The 19251-nt window shown below is 42.7% G+C and overlaps 1 protein-coding gene across 4 annotated transcripts in view; it reads right to left on the bottom strand.

Moving 5' to 3' along the window:
• Positions 1–19251, bottom strand: part of si:ch73-103b11.2 (centromere-associated protein E) — a 59533-nt gene extending 40282 nt beyond the window's left edge. For all 4 annotated transcript variants that reach the window (XM_050059225.1, XM_050059223.1, XM_050059227.1 and 1 more), the window contains exons 1-3: positions 18418–19251; positions 15890–15967; positions 13476–13541 (exon numbers count right to left, since the gene is read on the bottom strand). In XM_050059225.1, the coding sequence (XP_049915182.1) occupies positions 13476–13541; positions 15890–15967; positions 18418–18537 (264 nt within the window). In that variant the 5' untranslated portion in view covers positions 18538–19251. The remainder of the gene's footprint in view (positions 1–13475; positions 13542–15889; positions 15968–18417) is intronic.

The raw sequence follows: 19251 nt of genomic DNA, 5'->3' as shown, positions 1-19251 counted from the left end.
TACTGGAGCGACATGAACCGGATCTTTGGCTACCCACAGTAATGGCAAGCCCCGAATAATTAATGCATGTGTGGGTGTGTGGATACCAAATAAAACTATTTATCTGTGGTACTTTTTATGTATTCTACTACATACTGCATTGCAATTGAAGCTGTATCAATTGTGGTTATGTCATGTATAAAACAATAACAAATGAATAATTGCAAAACACAGACAGAGTGTGAGAATCAGTCTGTGTCTGGGTGGTGACAGAGTAGATGGGCCGGCTGGAGAAACAGGTGCTACGATCGAGTTGTGTCATGTTGCGTTGGCTGCTCAGACTCAGACTAAGTAGAGTTGCTGTGAGTGTGTGTGGTTTCCCAGACTGGTAACTTTTTCCTTGCTCTGCAATCCAACTCCATCTAATATGCGTCAAAGCTGTTTCTTTGCTCTCTGCACTGTTATGCTGTAATATTATAGACTGTGCTCACTTCAATTACTATGTTTAAATTTGTGAACTTCTTTCTTGTAATTGTTGCTTTCTTCACTCCTCATGTCTGATGAGTGATACCTCTGTTATATCTGCTTGCTCCACAAATCAGTTCAGTTTTTACTCTCCACTATCATCAGTGCTGACTAGGGCTGAGTGATATATCATTTTGTTTTTGCGTGATGTGTAATATGTTTAAACCAAGTTATTTCAAAGTGTACAAAAAGGTTATACAGTTGTGAAATGGGAGGGAAAGCATTTTTCTCAAATCTGTGTAACACTTAAGTTTTCTTTTAAAGTCCGGTGCATAGAATTCAGGGGGATACATTGGCAGCAATGGTATATAATATCCATAACTACATTTTAATTAGTTTATAATTATCTGAAAATAAGAATCACATTTTTGTTACCTTAGATTGACGTGCTTATAGCTACATTAGGGATGGGCGATATGACCCTAAAATAATATCACAATATTTCAGGGTATTTTTGCGATAACGATCTTCTTGACGATATGACAAATTTATTTAAAAAAAATAATATCAATTTAAGAAAATAGAATTGTAACAAAATAAATTATACAGTTTTACATGTTTGTCTTCAAATATTTACTAAACACTAAACATGGAGTCTGCCAAGTTGTTCAGTAGCCCGGACAAACCAAACACCGGCTCACAATGTGGCCATTTGCATTTTTGCGTTGGCCACCATAGTTCTCCTACACGCTTGGCATACAGGAGAAGTTTCAGCTGGATGCAACCTGCAGCCTCACCTCTGGATGCCGCTAAATCCTACACACCAGACCTTTAAACAATATCCTCAACATTACAGCAACACTGGACTCTCACAGATAATGTCTCTATCCTACTAGTTTATGTTTTAGTTACCAGTTATTATTATTTTGATTGTGTGAAATTCTGTTTTTTACTTTGGCATGGCCATGGCAGAAGGTTCAAAGTACTACGATACCCATTAGCCTCGGCCACTGTTGCCGTGGAGAAGTAGTCAGTCAGAGGCATGGATCGAAGCAGTAGAAAATTTTAAATACATTGTTGTTGAATTTGTTAACAAAAAGTGCACCACAGCTGCTAAATTCAACCAAATCTGACACAGAATCCAAAGTTGAATTAATTTAAACTGCAGCTTTTATAACCAGTTCCCTCAACAGTGATGTGAAACATTTAGTTTTGTCACACATCCCAGTCAAAGTAGCGGACCATTGAGGCAGGAGAGTGTGACTTATCTTAATCCTTTGGCTTGGCGCAGGACGCACAGATGCATGTCACACTGATAACACAATTAGATCTTAAATGAAACACCTCCATTAACAGCACACACCAATATAAGCCCATAGCAACTGCCCTCCAAGGACTAATAATGACAACAACTGGATAGCCTGCACATTGGACTGGTTTTTATTTACAACACCACTATGAACCAGTCTTTAAGTATCTTAATGTTCTCTCCAATAAAGTGCCATTCACTCACTGACTTCCAGAGCAATAAATCCTGGAGCTAAAGCTCTGGGATCAGCTTTTTGTCTCCACTGCAAAAAAACAGTTGTCCAAGATCACAGTGTGCCCCAAAACAGCAGTGTCTGGATTACTGCAGCGTCCCACACGGTGCTGTGACACAGCACTTTGGAAAGTAGGCCAAGGTGAACAGGCACCCATTATATGCAGTTGTAAAGTCGCAGGGTCCCAATGAAACCTATTCTTATCTAAATACAAGAGGCACAGAAATATCTTTCACTCCTGCAACACAATTAGAAAGCTAGTTTCTGCAACTCGGTCTACACTGTGTGAAGAAATTACATAAGACCTGCAGTCAGGCTTCAACTACCTCTTTGATAATGACTGAAAATCTGCCAAAGCCTTGCTAAGTCAACGCAAATTAGCCCATCAGGCAGAAGGGAAGGGAAAATGGGGGAGGGATTGGAAAATGTTCCTTTGGGAATTCAGCTAATACCTCGGTTTTGGAGCTAGCATTTTTCCACAGGGCTGAAGAGCAGATTCCTACAGGCCCAGGTCTAGTGGTTGGCAGTTAACCTGCCCAAAGCAGTGCTGACAGCACAGCAGATAACGTTAGAAGCTGAGAGATTCATCAGGTCAAAAACAAAAACCTTTGGGGCAAAATTCTTTTCAACATGTTTTTATGTGTTCTAGGACTGGTTAACACAGAACTATCATCAATACAGCACTACGGTTCTCCTACAATACTCAAAAAATACTTGATATGATCCCAACTTTCCTGCGGATAAATGTTTTATCATAAAGCCTTTAATCGTTTTACAAAATAAACCGAACTTCTTGAATGCATCACTCCTTAACACAAACAGCAAAAACAAGAACTTTTCCCAAACATAATACTGTATGTAGCCAACAAATGTACAAGACTAAAAAGAAACCAAACAAACAAACAAAAAACAGCCGTGTAAAAATAGCGTAGAGCCACGTGGTGGCCGCATGGGGGCGTGCCCTCTGTGGTCAGTGTGGCAGCTTCAGTTGATTATAATGGATGTGCTGTGCTTTGCTGCGGGCATGCTGCAGCAGACGTGTCACGCCACATTCATGCCCCATGTATTTAGGCTGTAAATATTATTTATATAAATACATATTGTTGTGTGAAAGAACACCGGAAACAAACTTGATGAAGACGCACAAGAAGGCTTGGTTGTTGTTGTTCAGTTAGTCCTTACTCTCTTGTTGATAAACGGAAAAGTCGGCCATTTCACCATTTCTGTGTTAATATATAAGAAAAACTATCGGGATTTTATTGCACAGCTTTGTTTCTTATTTTATTAAAAATCAATCTGTTTGCAGCTGGACTGGAGTTTATTATATAGAGAGGGCATTTTTTGTTGCTTTCTCTTTAAAGCTGAGAGAAAGCACAGAGGAGAGAGCACTAAGCCGATTAGGTGCTGATGCTGGAGGCTGGCCAGTCCATGGCTGCTTGAAATGGGAATTCTGGGCCAGGTCCTGAGGAAGCTGGAGTGGGTTATTAAAGAGCGAGTGGCTCACCCAACAACAATTAGCAAAAAGCCAACATACTTACATTGCAGGTTATGCGGATTTTACCAGAAACACCTAGAGGTGAAATGAGGCCAAGAAATGGTACTAAGTGCATCTACTGGGAGATACTGTATTTTCATCTGTATATGAAAACAGAAATGGGCATTTCAAGTAACTTCCATATTCAAGTACTTGCATTGAATTATTATAGATTCTTTGACTACTTGAAAAAGAAAGTGTGATGTAAGAATAGGAATGTAAATCGGACAATAACAGGAAACAAGTACAATTTGAATTTCATTTATTAAAAACCAGGCTTAACGTAAGAAAAACAAGCAAACTTTTTGATGCTGCCATTACATAGAATAAAAGCAGCGCTGTGGGACTGTATCCACAGTCAAGAACCGCTCTCCTCCTAGTCAATTCAACCTCTGTCTGGTTAGCACGAGTTAACACAGCAGCAGCGGCTACCATCCGGCCCCAGCAAACTCACACTGACACTAAAATGTCTCCACTCTATTGTTAAACCTGTCAACGTCAGGTATCATTAAGCATGTGATGCTAACAGTTAGCCAGCCCCGTCACCATGTGTGAGTGTGTGTGGGCGGCAGTGTTGATTTCGTCGACAAAAACTGTGTTCAAAATTTTCATCAACGACCTTTTCTTTGCATGACGAAAACAAGATGATGATGAGCTAAAAATAAATGCTGATAATAAAAACTAAGACAAAATCAATGTTTCATTTTTGCTGATGAGACGAGACGTGACGAAAATGTTAGTGGTGGACTATCGGACACTGAAAGCCAAGAACAGCTGTGGTTATTATCTTCAAATGCCACATAGGCAACAGGCTGGTGAACTCCAGCAAATAGTCTGCACCAGGATGTTTTGCTTGCCAGCAAAAACCCTCACACAGGAGCAGCGTCAGTCGTTGGTGCGTGTTGTGACCTGTAATTCAGCAGTAAATAATCAGCCAAGTGTTTCTGACTGTGGATGGCTGAGCTGTTAAATGATTTGTGGAGTTTGTTAGCCGCAGCGCAGGACTCCACTCAGATCCAGACTGTCTTGAGAAGGTTCATGGTTTGATTGCTGTTTGACAGGCAGGTAGGAGGCTCAGTTATCTGAGTGTAACTGAGAGAGAGTTCTCTGACATAAATGAAAGTTTAGTTTCGATCACTGACTCTCCAGACAAACATTTTGCAGATTTAAGAAACAATTCAGGCTGAAATTAAGTTATTCTTCTGCTTCTTTACAGTGAGATCGATAAGTCAGTGTTTACAATGAACCTGTTACAAATCCTTGGTGTCTTACACCAGCTATTTATGGTGTCAAAGTTTTCTGGACAGACTCTCACTGACTCTAACTCTCTGCGGTAATTACTCTATAGATTGAATTAATACTGGCGTCCAAATCAAGTACTTAAGCCCATCCCATATGTCAAATACTTCAATCTAAATATATGTCTAACATGACATATATGTTTTACCCTTGCTACTGTATTCACATGAAACATCCCAGACTCATCTCAAAGTCTGCACTTTCTTTCCTTCTAAAAATATCTTGGTTGCAAAGCCCTGAACTCAACAGGTGGCTGGATTGGCAGGTCGCCAAGCTGAGGTGAAAGGTTAGAGGTCATCCAATACACCTGCACCTGTTGCAACTCGGACAGACATTCAACTACAGCTGTGGCTACCGCAGGCCATCACAAGCCAGCAGTCTGTTAGACACTCGGTCTCGGGCCAGGTTACAGCTGGACTTTCTCCAACTGAAACGTCGTACTGCAGTGATGTAACTTATCAATGCTTTCATCCATGCCCACAATCTTAAAACTACAAACAGCTACTGTATAGCTCATGAGCAGAAATTGTGTAGGCAAATGTTAATTTAAATCCCAAATATTACTACAGTAGTGTGCATCCGTGGGTTATTCACAATAGCAGTATTTTCACTCTCTAAAGTGTCTGTGTGCCTGCACCCCCGCCACTGCACATGCAGACACCTACCCACTGTTTTATTAGTGCCCGTCTCAGAGCTGGCTAACCTCTCACCCTGATGCTTTAAATGAAACCTTTTGTCAGTGTCCTGCTCTAGTGTTTAGAACAAACTGAGCGAGCAGTCAGTCAGGCCATGTTTGGCTTTATAGACAAGGGAGGGTTTGGAAGGGGGGAGAGAAGTTACACAATACTGCTGGCTGCTCTCTCCAGCACAAATGATTTATTGGCCAGAGAGAACTGGAATGAAAGACAGAGATGCGAGAGAGTGGCAGGATAAGAGAAAGTGAGGAGGTAAAAGGAAGGGAAAGTGAATCGGACTGAGTAATGGGAAAGTAAAAGTGGGGACCGTGCGAGTGAGAGTGGACACTGGTTTAGCCAAAGCCTCCTGGAGCCGGCCTTTATCTGGATAATGAATGGTTGGAAATCATTAAAAAGAACAAGAAAATGAAGGACGGTACAAAGAGAGGGATGGTAAAAAAGACATCCTGGAAAAAAGGAGCCTTTTAAGGACCTCTCACCATGGCGCAACAGTGGACCGTCATCAAGCATTCGGCTCAACCCAACATGGCAACAAAAAAGTTCACCATCAACTGGAATCCCACATCAATAGAAACTGATACCTTGCTATGAGCAATATAGTAGTATTTTACTCAAGGTGCTGATAGACCTAGTGCCCTGTGTTAAATGATCCTGTCCACAGGCTCATGCAACAGTGAACACCAATATAATAATAGACCACAGGACTGTCTCCACTTGCTTACAGCCTACATTAGATGAAGCTCAAACTGTAAGTGGAACCCTTTAGCCAGTGGTTATGTTGTGAAAGTTTCACTTATGGAAATGTTCAGAGAAGACAAAAGCCTACTTATTGATGTGGTCTGACATACACTGATTTGCCTATGCATTTCCAGGTCAATACAATGAACAATGAAGTCAGTCCCATTTTCAGTGGGAGCACTTTCTGCTCATCCAATCAAAGAGGGGCAGCTTAGCCCATTTTTTTCCCTGTGGAGAACAATGCTGTTTTATTGACTGTAATTTGAATTTAATACGTGTAATTTGAAGCCATTATTTTTAGACTCATTAGGCATTTTGGCTATGGAACACACACACACACACACACACACACACACACACACACAATAAATGTAGACTGGAAGTGGGTGAGGGGGAGGTCAAAACATGAACATGTCTCCCTGTCTTTCACATTTGATCCTTGAGAGTTTACAACATTACAACAAGACAAAACCGCAATTAAGTTTCAAATCAGCTCAGGTCTTGTTTTTGGGCAGTTCTCCATGTGTGTTTGTACACTAATGAAAGCTTTAAATGACATGTTTTTACAATAAAGACAATGAAAGCGACCTTAGTGGTGCTTTATAGAATAGTGGCTCACACGCAGGCCAAACTAAAGAGTTAAGAGCTTGGCCTGTTTGGTCCTGAGCCAGACAGGGCTACTGTATGTCTGACTTAAGGACTTGAAGTATTCAAACAGTGAACCAGTGGAGGAGATAAGATCTTTATCTCAGCCACATCCGGACTGATGTAGTGACTAAGCCAAGGCAAAAACTAAAGACCACAGACAAAAAAGACACTGGAAAGTCAGACCAAAAGGCCAACAGAGAGCTGGACCGCTCATTTATCAAGTGAAATACAACCTAGCCCATCGTCCATGGGACCTTTCATTGTATTCAGCTTAATCATACTCTCTTGGTAATGGTAAACTCATGGCTCTTTAGACAGCAAAGCACTCAGTTGGAAAGTGGACATGCATACTGGGTCACTTGGAGGACAGCGAGGCCCTTGATTAGCGATCGATGTGAGCTGCTCTGCTTAAGCAAGGATGTATGATCCCTTTACAGACTACCAAATTGTTTCTGGCCTGATTTTTCTGGAAGCTGCAGTCAAGTTTGTTGCATGCCGTGTCAGGTCAATCATCTCTCATGAGATCAAACTGAGAGTAAGGTGGACTCCTTGGCTTGGCTCTGACGGGACAACTGAGGCTGAAAAACATAGCACTTAGTTTGGATAGACAAGACATTGCCAAGTTGCCTTGACATGTAGAGGGAAAAACTAAATATAGTCCTGTCTTAAGTCACAAGGCTTCAACTGATAAGCTGACAGGTTTTCGGATGACACTTACGATAACAATCCACATTACAGTGTGCCTGTTTTCCTGATAAAAGTATCTATTTAAAACAGGAAAGCATTGGGGGTTGTGCTGTATTCTTCAAAACTGTGCTTCCTCAAAAGCTGTTCACACTGGATTTTGTGTGCATCAGATGGCCTCGTGTATCACTGCACAGAGAATTCTCTAAAAAGCATCACCAATGGGGCGTTTTTAAGGATTTTTTTCATAATTTCACAGTCAGTTTCCTATGCACTGCAGTCCTTATCACTGCCAAATCGTTTGGTCTAGAGTGAAGACTGCCACCCTGGTAGTCAGTGGTAGGGTGCAACATTTGATGTGTTTAGTTTTGACACCTCTTCCTGTTTACCTTTTGTGTTCTAATATAGTTCAGAGTCCTGCAGGAGTCTGATTCTTAACACCCAAACGGCAACCACAACATGCAGTACCCCACCTGCTCTGCCACCCGCACATATGACCAAATAGTTCTGCAACCCAACCCGACCCGTTGACAAAAGATCAGCAGGCAATTACAAAGTTGAGTAGAAAAAAAGTGTTTGTTTGTTTGTTTGACCCAAACATTTCCAAGAAATTTCTTTCACATCAGCTGCTTTTGTGGGTGGGAAAGCTGGTGGGGGTTCTCATATTTGTCACTGCACTGATACCTGCAAAGTGGTTGCTACAACTAAAGAGGATAGGCCCTGTGTGTTGCACCCCGATTGTGGTCAGCTTCCTCTGGCCAACAGCACACATGTCAGTGACATGATCAGCATTGCATAGGGAATTGGGAATTCCAAAATGGGATAAAACCGTGACAAGAACCCACAAAAATTCCCAATTTCTACAAATGACAAACAAAAACAAGGGAATGTTCTTTTACGGATATAGTAAACCGGGCAGCAGCTTTGGGATGTGGGGATGAGTGGCAGTTACAGTGTTGTAGACCCTGATGATTACAAGCTGTATGAATGGCTGTTCCCATGGTTTTGTGGCTTTGTGCAATGGGAACAGTGACCCCACTGTAATCCATGGCTGTTTACATTCCAGCAGATCAGTTCCTACTGGAACCATGGGGAAGGAAGGGCAGGGGTTAAAGAAGACTCTCACGCACCATATCTCTACAAAACCAACACACGCCTCACCCAGGACCCACACTTGGTAAACAACCCACAATGATCAAATATGGAGGGCTTTCACTGTCTTATCAACACGAGCTGTGACCAACATCACATTTATTCTTTACCCTTTTCCCCTTTAAATCATCTGCTTCTCTCCCCAATCTGCCTTTCAATCCTAAATGATCCATCTCTCTCCATGTTGTACTGTAATGCAAACTTGTGTACTCCAGGCAGCCTTTACTTCCCTCTCCACTCTGTTTCCCATGGCTTGCTGTGAGCGGAAGACTGGAGCTCCCCTATAAGTATCCCTAATTTGATGGGGTGGGGTGGTCAGCCTCCACTTATTCCCTGCATAGAGTGCCTGAAGGCAATAACGCAGCTCAGAGGCCCTGCCCACTCATCCATTCCCTAGAAAGCTCTCCTCATTCCCGAACCAACGCAAGACAAAGGCTCTTCAAAATTGGTTAAAAATAGCCCTGATTTTCATGTTTCACAGGGCTAGAGACGGGAGAGAGTTTGTGCACGTTTCAGCATGTCAAAAGGTCTCGCAGGTCTAAGGGCGAACACAGGCTGAGGTTGTATATCCTCATGTCCAGAAGATTCAGGAGAGAGGCAACAGAATGGTCTGCCTCAAGTTTAAAGACTGCACAAATTTGTGGGAAATGGAGGGAAGTTTGTCAAAACTTCCTCAGCTCTTGGACCGTGCTATGGGGCAGGGGTCCACTATTTCAATTCCAGTAAACACAGGAAATTAATTGAGCTGAGATGAAATGAGAATGACTTCAACAGCTGAAACGTCATGAGAACATCGTGTTCTCCTTGGAATAACAAGGGATATGGCTGCAGTGCAGACAGTCAACTGCAGTCAATACAGTCTAAAGGCAATTGCAATTCAAGCGTCTCTGAATGGGCCTTTTGTGCCTTGCAACTCAATAGGTAGCCTCATTTTATTTGCAGGTATACTGTGCTTGTTCAGTCTGGACTAAAACACAATAACAGACAAGCACGAGAACACAAACTGCACTGTCTTTTCCAACAGCCTCCAAATAAAGCGAGGAAATATTGTAAACAATGCACCGTCAACAGTAATAAAAGAGTTTCAGTACAAAAGCTGAGGCTATGATTCAGTGTGAGCTCAGAGACCACAGCAGATATTGAGACACTGCAAAGAAAAATATTTCAACCTAGATCACATGATGAGGGGTGGGTGTGTGTGTGTGTGTGTGTGTGTGTGTGTGTGTGTGTGTGTGTGTGTGTGAGTAAGAAAAGGTTACAATTAGGTCAATGCAACGTCATGGGAGCTAGATGTTGTGTGGGGTATTTAGGACCGTGCTGCAAAGCAGTTATTAGAGTGTGGGTGTTGATCATTTTAACTTGCACTGATGTCATTAAAGTGGCTTTGTGGAACTGGAGAGTTCTCTACACCCACCTACCTGCCCTCACCACAAGGTGATAATGGATTTGGTGTGTGTATGTGTGTTTCTCACATCACTTAAACAACTTAAACAGCTTATTCACACTGTCATGTCTGACTGGCCTCTGACCATGTTGTTCGTTTTTCTTTACCTTACCTCATAATGATTATAAGACCCTCAACAGTTTTAACTCAAGACGGCTAAAGCTGAGGGTTTCTCAAAACCTTGCAACACCTGTTCTTGACACGGCCTCTGCAGTCAAGCACCCTCGGTCCCAGGTGCATTCGGTCACACACACAGAAACATGTGCAGCTCAGCACAAACTAAAACTCTATCCAATTCAGCCTTGCACATTTGTTTCGATGCTGTCTTTTTTTCTACGGCTACTGTAGAAAGGCTTGCTCACCATATGACTGAGCCTAGAGACAGCCTCAGCCCACACACTCGTGCTTCGCTTCCAGAGCATTCTGTCCTGTATCCCTACAGTCAGGACAGAGACAGCCAGAGCTCTCCACAAAACAGAGAATAACTCCGTCCCATGTTACACATGCCATGGTCAACGGTTGCTGGACAAAGGGACAAAACATGTTGCCTTGGCAACGCTCCCCTGAAATAACTGCGTTGGGTTGCTCTAGGGAAATCTAGCTTGTGCATTCAGCAAATACTGGAGACTGAATTGACAGTGAATTTTGTGAGTGCAGTTATCTCACTTCCATGTTTACAGCTATTAAAATTTACGATGCTACATTTCAGAGAACTAGCTTGGTCACAACAAATTTCAACTCTCTTCTTCGGAGGCAAAATGATCTATGAAAGCTGCACTAACACATTAGCCTTGCATGGCAGCACATGTTCTATGCAGGCCAACATGTTCAGCTATTCACTCTCTCCATCCTTCCAATCAGAGCACATCTCGTCTTCACCTCGCTCTTACTGAAGCTACATTTTCTTCTGTTTACCACTTGTCTCTCGAACATAACTGCTCTTCGAAGCCACAGCTGCTCTTAGCATAAAATGACGGCAGTGGTGCGTCGTGTTGGGTGTTCACCATAGGTGGGCAACCCCAAAATCGATGGCTCAGAGAACTGCGATCTCTCCCAGGCCTCTGCTAACCCATTCCTTTCCCCCAGAGCCGTGCCACATCCTGCAGGTTGGGACCGCACTCCATCTGGGTTTGGTTAGAGCCAAGACACAAGAGCCATAAAACTAGGCCGAGAGGAAAACAGAGGGGCACCTCCTCATCTACAGCCCCAACCAGTGCTCTCAGATGGGGGCTCTGATGTGGTCTGGAGCAACGTTATACTGGCGAAAGCTGGCAGTCTTTAGATTTGACCTGATGTCATTCACAATATAGCATTTAAACTGATCTTAATGTGTCTTTCTTAAATATAATGTTGAGAGTAGCAATCTGAAACATTTTGACACTGAACAGTTTTACTGTATGAAATATGCTTACAGTTAAATAGGCATACATATAAAATAAATAAAAAGGGCAAAACAACACCAGTTACTAAACCAACCACCACAACTCAAACTGCTCCGGTATTATAACAGCTTCAAACAATGTTTTAGCAGCATCATTACCTATACTGTCTATACAAGTGAAAAGTTTATCCTGTACTGCTACTCACAGGTTCTAACCTTACCCTATGTTCAACGTCCTACGTACCTCTTTGTCCACAGAAAACAAGTGTCAGATATGTATGCCAATTAACCAAGTTTGTGCAGCTGTTTTATTCAACACCAAACAATTATTCTAATGTGTTTGGGTTGACAAGTGAGCTTCTATATTTAGTGTCACTTGATATTTCCAGCTCTAGACCCTTGCTAACCCCCTCTCCTTTTGATCCTGCATTCAGAGCGGAGATGAAAAGATGAAGAGTGACATCCAGAGAGAACGATGAATGGAAGGAGGACATCCGCCTCTTTCCTTTGTCTCATCCAGTAAACACATCATCCGTCCTCCTTCTGGTGTCATCATTCTCCACTAGTGCCTCACAAATACAATTTACTGGCTCCAGTATGAAGACGACATTGAGGCCAGAACAGCATTTTTGGCATGTTTAGTACAATAAAATCCTCAGTTAAAAACCCTAGGATGCACTCCGCAAAATAGAAGCCTCGCCATTCAACATGTAACAGATTTCTATAGGGGGAATAAAATGACCCTGAAGGGCACAGTAAAGAAAAAAAAACTCCACACAGCATCCTCGCTCCTGCTGCTTCTGTTACATAAACCCCCTCAGCATCCCTCTCCTCTGCCAGAGAATGCCACATACAGTATGAAAGGGTCAAAAGCAACAAAGCAAGTGCTGTCTCAACTACTTCTGCTTTCGCCTCGTTTCAAAGCACATCCACGTTTAGAAAAAAAAACTGTTGAGTACCGCTTTGGGTCAATCAATATTCAGCGTGCCCACATGCTGCAGTGCATTTAGAACCGACAAACTATGGTATCCAACCCGGTGACCTACAAAACATAAACCTCAAAGATAAAAGACAGTCAGTGTACATATTAGCATCATATTTATTAATAGATATTCAACTACTCGCACCAATAAAGATGACTGAAGACATTAGTCTTCCTGGCATTGAGTGGTTTTTCCAGTTTCAGGAAGTTACCATGGGGCTCTTGCACAATAAGTGTGTTAGCCACTTGAACAAACACCCACAGCTCGGCACATGACTTTTAGTATCAACACCATATGGTGTCACTTCATTCCTTTTGACACTGCTGTGCTAGTTAGCTTAGTGTTTAACACATTCACAGAATAATCTTGGATGAAACAAAGTACTGGTGTTAACAGTGAGGCGACTGCCTGGTCAAATGGCAGTGAACCTATCACACCTTCCAGGTAGTCATCTGACAAACTCTAAAACGCCAGTGAATGTCTAAACTACCAAACACTTCCAGTGTTTAAAAGTCTGTAAATGAATTCCTCATTTTTATTGCTGCATCCTCATGTGAGTTAAAAGGAGCAGAATCACTTCTCTTTCATAGATAGATATTGTGCTGAGTTTCCTTAATAGCTGATTAGCAAGGCACAAAAAAAACAACCATAAGTTTAATGGGGGAAACACTGTTAAAACAAACAAACTCAAGAGCAAGAGAAGGGTAAGAGGGGAGAAGGCATGACTATGTCGCTCCAATGTGCCAAATACAGCCGTGTAAACGGACATTACCTCATGCTAAATTTACCATGCCATCTTTTTTTTCCCGCTCAAATAGACCACCCCATGAGCTAGTATTTGATATCAGGCCATTTTTCAAACATCAGCCTTTATTTAAGAATCACATTTAGAATTTCTAGTCAGAGCAAACAAGATGAAAGCTTTCACTTACCATTTCGTCCAGAGCATACCGAAGTAAGCCATGCTCGTAAAGGATGAAGAACCTCCTTTGCCATTTCTGTATAAAAACAAAAGAGATGATATATCATGACAATCCTGGTGATAACATGGGAAAAGTTACCCATATTTACGTGGTTTCAAAGCTGTTTTTCATTATGCATTACACAGTTTTAGCTGTTGGACAGATATTCAGTTATAAACCCAGCTTTTTTTATTGGATCTGTAAATGTTTCAATTAAAATCTTGAATCTTATGTACACTATTCACCTCAGGGTATAAAGCCTTGGCCACTACACTAGTGTGCACACACATACAAACAGTTGATACACAAGGGCAAGCAAGCCTTTGGGAAACAGTTGCCATGCAGGAGCTCCCAGTTCTTAGAGCACTTTCTGAATATACAACATCACAAGCTTTTCAAGTTGGCTGGAAATCATTTTATCGTCATGGTTCGGTACAAAAATCAATCATCTCTTTTTTTTTCCCAGCTTGTTTTTCTTATTGAATGTATGAGGAAAAAAACACAACAGTAGAACACCTGTCCCAGCTGAATGCAGATATAATGGCAACAGCAAGTATGTAGATAAAATCTTTCACAGCTGCACATAGTATTAATCATGCCCAGATCTGCCTTACAGGTGATAAATGTACGCAACATTGAGCTTATATCTGAGAGTATCATGTCTGCACAATGTTAATAAACCCCAGCCTTCTGAGGAAGATGAAACATATCGTATTTCTGAATATACAAGCTCAACCATTTCATTGAGTATGAATGGTAATTCTGTCAATATTTGTGCAAATGATACGATTACAGCTTTTATTGATCTGCTTGCTCATTGGCTTGATGAGCTCTCTACTTCCTCCCTCTTATCTTAATGCACCATTTTGTCACAGTGTTAAATATCATGGGCTCCGATTCCCACTGAGCCCAATCCATGAAATATTGAGAGGTGCTTTGTCGCCTAAAAGGCATCGGAAGCTCTCAATAGGGGTGCTGATATGCTCCATGGGTGATGTTAAGGGGACACTGCAGTCATATCTGTTAAAAAGGTGAGAGATATGTGGCTTGCAGTGTTGCTGACCCACACGCTGTCAAACTAAAGTGGTCCTAAAACATGACCCTCCCAACCTGTCAGCTCTTTTTTATCTGTTATTTGTTTGTTGGTCAGTCCAAACCTGCTCACCTCAGCACTGCACGCCACTAATTACACACCCGTGTCGAAGAGCTGATTGTAAGAATAGGCAGAACACATCAGTGATTATGTCAGAGCTGAAGCAGCCTGTTGACAGTAGTTGAGTTGAAGGATCCAGAGGTGCTTTTCCCAAAAACCTCCATATGGAAGCCATCAGTGTGGCTGTGAGAACTGGGACTTTTCCCTTCACCTCCCCCACATTCTCCCAACTCCTTTTTGGGATGCACCACCACGGTATAATCTGCGAGCTGATAACGGAAACGGTGCAACAGAGCAAGTCTCCCATTACATGATGCTGGGGGAGCAGGATTCGTGAAATAAAGTCAATATTAGGCTCATTATTGCCGGGGAAGGAGGTTTCTTCTGATAGAGGGCCAGGCCTCCCACAGGAAGCTGCTGAGTCCATGAAACAGCTACAGGAGCCACAATAACCAGACCTCCTGTTTGTCAGATGTCAAACGAGTGTCAACGTGGATAACAAAATTACAGGAAGGACTAGAGAAGCTGAGTGCCTTTTTCAACTTACCTGGCCCTTGGAGCTGCCCTTATATATTAACCTTTACCCACACTCAAAGCCGTTTAACACAAACTCATTAATCTCAGAACCCATCGGGTATCTGTGATGACGATAACCCTTTGGGGGCATCGACCAATATTTAGGGGGATCCGGTGTAACAAGCGGATATCTGGGCCAAGACTTCTTGTCCGTGTGCCTGTCATTTTGGCTAATTTCTATAAACAGGTATCTGCACATGATTGCAGATAAATAAATTTAAAAAAACACTGATACAAAGCAAAGCTAAACTGTCGTCAGACGATAGGCAATAGGTTCAGCCAATGTGTCTCTCCACAGAACTGTTTACCTACCACTCAAACCTGTTTGGTCAATACTAATCGGGCTACGAACTGAAACCACAACACTTCAGATACCAAAATTTTCTCCCACTGCCTACAGATTCTGTTTTAATACGCAGATATCTGTTTACAGAGATACTGAAATCATAAGTATTGCGCCTATTGGCTCACTCTTAGCATTAGCAGAAGCTACAGACAAAGGGTCAAATAAAGTTGTTCCCTTTAAAGAATTCCTTTTTCTCATGAGGCTCAAACCAAATGTTCATTAAAAAGGAAGTCATAAAGAGGTGAAAAGGCGAAACTTAGCTTCCTTCTGTATATAATCAGTTTCAAATCCCCTAAATGAACCACTTACCCGTGATCTGTGTAACGGATTGTCAAAATTAGTCCCCTCTGGTGCTAGCAGCAACCATCCTCCATATATAGGTTTGGCCTGGTGAGAGGAAAACACAATTACAGTCTTGGCAACAAACACTAAAACATGCACATTATCACATTGATTAACAGTTCAATTGTGCACATTTGAATCCACTGCAGCTGTAACTAGAGGCTAGTCACTAGTTTAGGCTTCAAATTGTGTCCCAATGTGAGACAGAATTACACGGACACGCACACACATATTTGAGTTCAACTCCGGGAAGGTGTGTATTAGTCACTAGCTGCCTTGAGTTGACTGCAGGCTACATTCTCCAGCTGGCTGTATTCCAGAGCACCATGCTGCCCTGGAAAAAAAGGAAAGGCTAACACACATGATTTTCCCTCTGATCCTCTAAGTGGGTGGACTGGTGGGTGGGGGGGGCAGCAAGAGGCAGAAGTTAGCAAGAAAAACAGTGGATGAGAAACAGGAGAGAGAAGCAGAGAGAGAGACAGAGCCTGGGAGCTTTTGTGGCTGCAGATTTACAATTCAAACTTGCGCTGAGAAATGCAAGTCGTCCTGGCAGTCTTTCTTAAATCGTTCTGGTGCGTACTTGAATTCTCGCCATACTAGTAGTCAGCACTTGTTTGCCGAGCCAAAAAAGCCCTGCATAACCACTGCAGGGTTGTGTGAACGGGAGCACAAATTTCACTTAATATGTTTACACTCGATTCTTACCTACACCTAAAGAGCTTAACAAATTAACTATGTTACGTAATCCAACAGCACTCCCAAGTCTGTGGAGCAATACTCTACAAATCAAGTCGAAAAGCTCTGACATTTACAGCCGCCTGGCACCTCTGTGTCCCTCTGTCAGTGGTTTTGATTACAGTCATAACTTCATCCCATGTAAAGCCAAGTATAATCCACCATAAAATCCTCTTTTGCTTTGATTACAGGAGGTACAGCATATTTCTCAGCTCAGTGGCTTTGTAAACAAAATGACATAAGAGGAATTTTCAATCAGAAGTTCTGACTCTAACCTCGGACAGTCAAGAGTTTGTGCAGACTTGCAAGAGCATCAACATCCTTGCTTTTGAAAGACAACCTGAGCAGTGACACACAGGTATGGCACCTTTAATTGTTGATAATGGGATTCGAGAGGGAATCGCACTTATACCGGGACACTAGCTTCCTTCTTGCCTTAGTCTAAAGCCCCAAGGAGAAACACTGAGACTGAGCAGCGTTTCGCAAAATGTCCCATCTCTCCTCACATGACCCGACAGGAGCCCGGATGGCAAGTCCTCCCAAGGGAGAGAGAAATAGACGAGATGAATCTAGGTCATTTTTCACCCTTCAATGGTTCAGCGGTTAAACGGAGCCATTTGAGTGTGTTTGCGTGAGTTCATTTGGAGGTGCACCTCCTCAACGTATTACTACCCCACATCATAGATAACTATACTGCACCAATAGAGTGGGGCTTTGGGTGGGCAATTGGTGGGATGGCAAAAGAAATGACAGGATGAGGTTCAGTATCTTCTTGTAGTAGGACTCAAACAATAAAGATCATAGCCAGCCTATCGCAGGTCTTCAACCTCTGACTGCTATTGATAACCTTTAACTGGGTGCAGTCCTCAAAGGATAACGCTGATAGCCAGTGGGTTAGAAATTCCACTAAGAAAGACAAATAACTTCAAGACTATTTCCACCCCAACGGAGAAACCATTGGTCATGATGGAGGAAATTACAGGAACATTTATACACGCAATGTCAGCCCGATGTTAGTCGTCTGAGTCACAGAGGTGTCATTCATATAAAACAACCTGACACTGGTGGCTCTTAACCTGTGCCGTTAAACAGCTTACCAAAGGGAAGTATCACGGTATAGGCCAACAGAGTTCAGCGTGCCCTGATGCCACCATTTACAACCTGCCAATATCAACATAGCGGCCCAGCAGGAGGTACACCTTGTGAAGAAAGTTGAGTCTCAATCACGTCAAATACAGACTCTTTGGGTTGGCAGTCGGACCGAACCGCCAACCCAAAATGTTGTTTTTTTGACAACCTGGGAATGACACTTTACGAACAACTATGTGTCTCCAGACTTGCATACTGGACCTTTAACATGGTAATGAAACATAGCAATATCTGTCTCCAGTTCTTATAGGAGTGAACTTTCTAACAGTGTGGCAATGACAAGACCAAGGCAAGAAGCCAAAAGGACATTTTAAAATAAGATTTCACAGACATAACTGTAACCTAAATGACTCAACAAAAGTAGATGATAGGAGGCTACTCTGCTGGAAGACATGGAGCTGTGTGGAGACCTATATCTGTATGAATTGAGGTCAATATGCGCCCTTGGGCTGGAAACTAATTATGTCCAATTAACCTGACCTTTGCACTTCATGGTCTACTGGCACATGACAAACCGTTTGAAGTGTGCACATCAAACTGTAGCATTAATATAGGTTACTCAGACAATATCATGAGTGTGAAATGACCAATGTTTGAAGATAAATGTTCACCTGATTTAAGTCTTCGTCGTTGAGCAGATGTGACTCTCTGGGTTTGAAGCAGTTCTGGCATTTACTTTTGTTGAAGATGTTGGCTTGAAACTTGCGACACGGATTGTCTTTGAGTGACATGGCTGACGGAGAAGACGACACTTGATGAGGAGAAAAAAAAAGAAGTTCTTGTATGCTCGAGCGAAGCCAAGTGAGTTGGAGTCAACGTGCAGCTGGTGAAATATAACGAGGCAACTTTCTAAAACATGAGCAGAAAGAAGTCCGTTAAACAGCTCGTTGTTCACCTGTCCCGTGTTACCTGAGGCGGTGAGTAACCTCTCGTTAAGTGATATCTATGATAGTCATGTTGCGCGAGGGGGTCGCCTCCCGCAGCTAACGCTGACCTGCTAACTTTAGTTGCTGTACACAGGCTCGCTACGAAGTTGTCAAATGAAGTCTTCAGACAGGTGTGCGCGAGGGTTTCCTTAATTACGTCCTCCGACGAGGTGTCGACGTTTCACAGGTGACATTACGGGCCTGGAGCTCACTGCAAAGGTCCCGTCAGCCTCCATCGGGCGGAACAGCTCTACCGAGGGAGGGAGTCCACTTTGGCCCCTCTCTCTCTCCCCCTCTCTCTCTCTCGCTCTCTCTCTGTCTTTCTATCAAACAAGTGATACTGCATTCATTACCGTTAAATCTGTTTCACGCTTCTAACGTCTCTCTTCAAGGCCGAACACCGTTATCCAACTTTGAAACCGCCATCGACTCGGCTGTCATGCCGTTGGATCCATAGCGTCGGGTCCCGCTGGCACTGGTACGCAGTCTGCGGTTGATGTTTTCGTGAAAATCCTCGCC

This window comes from Epinephelus moara, chromosome 13, assembly GCF_006386435.1.
Source record: "Epinephelus moara isolate mb chromosome 13, YSFRI_EMoa_1.0, whole genome shotgun sequence".
In the NCBI taxonomy this organism is placed as follows: domain Eukaryota; kingdom Metazoa; phylum Chordata; class Actinopteri; order Perciformes; family Serranidae; genus Epinephelus; species Epinephelus moara.
This window is presented reverse-complemented; position numbering and strand designations above follow the sequence as displayed.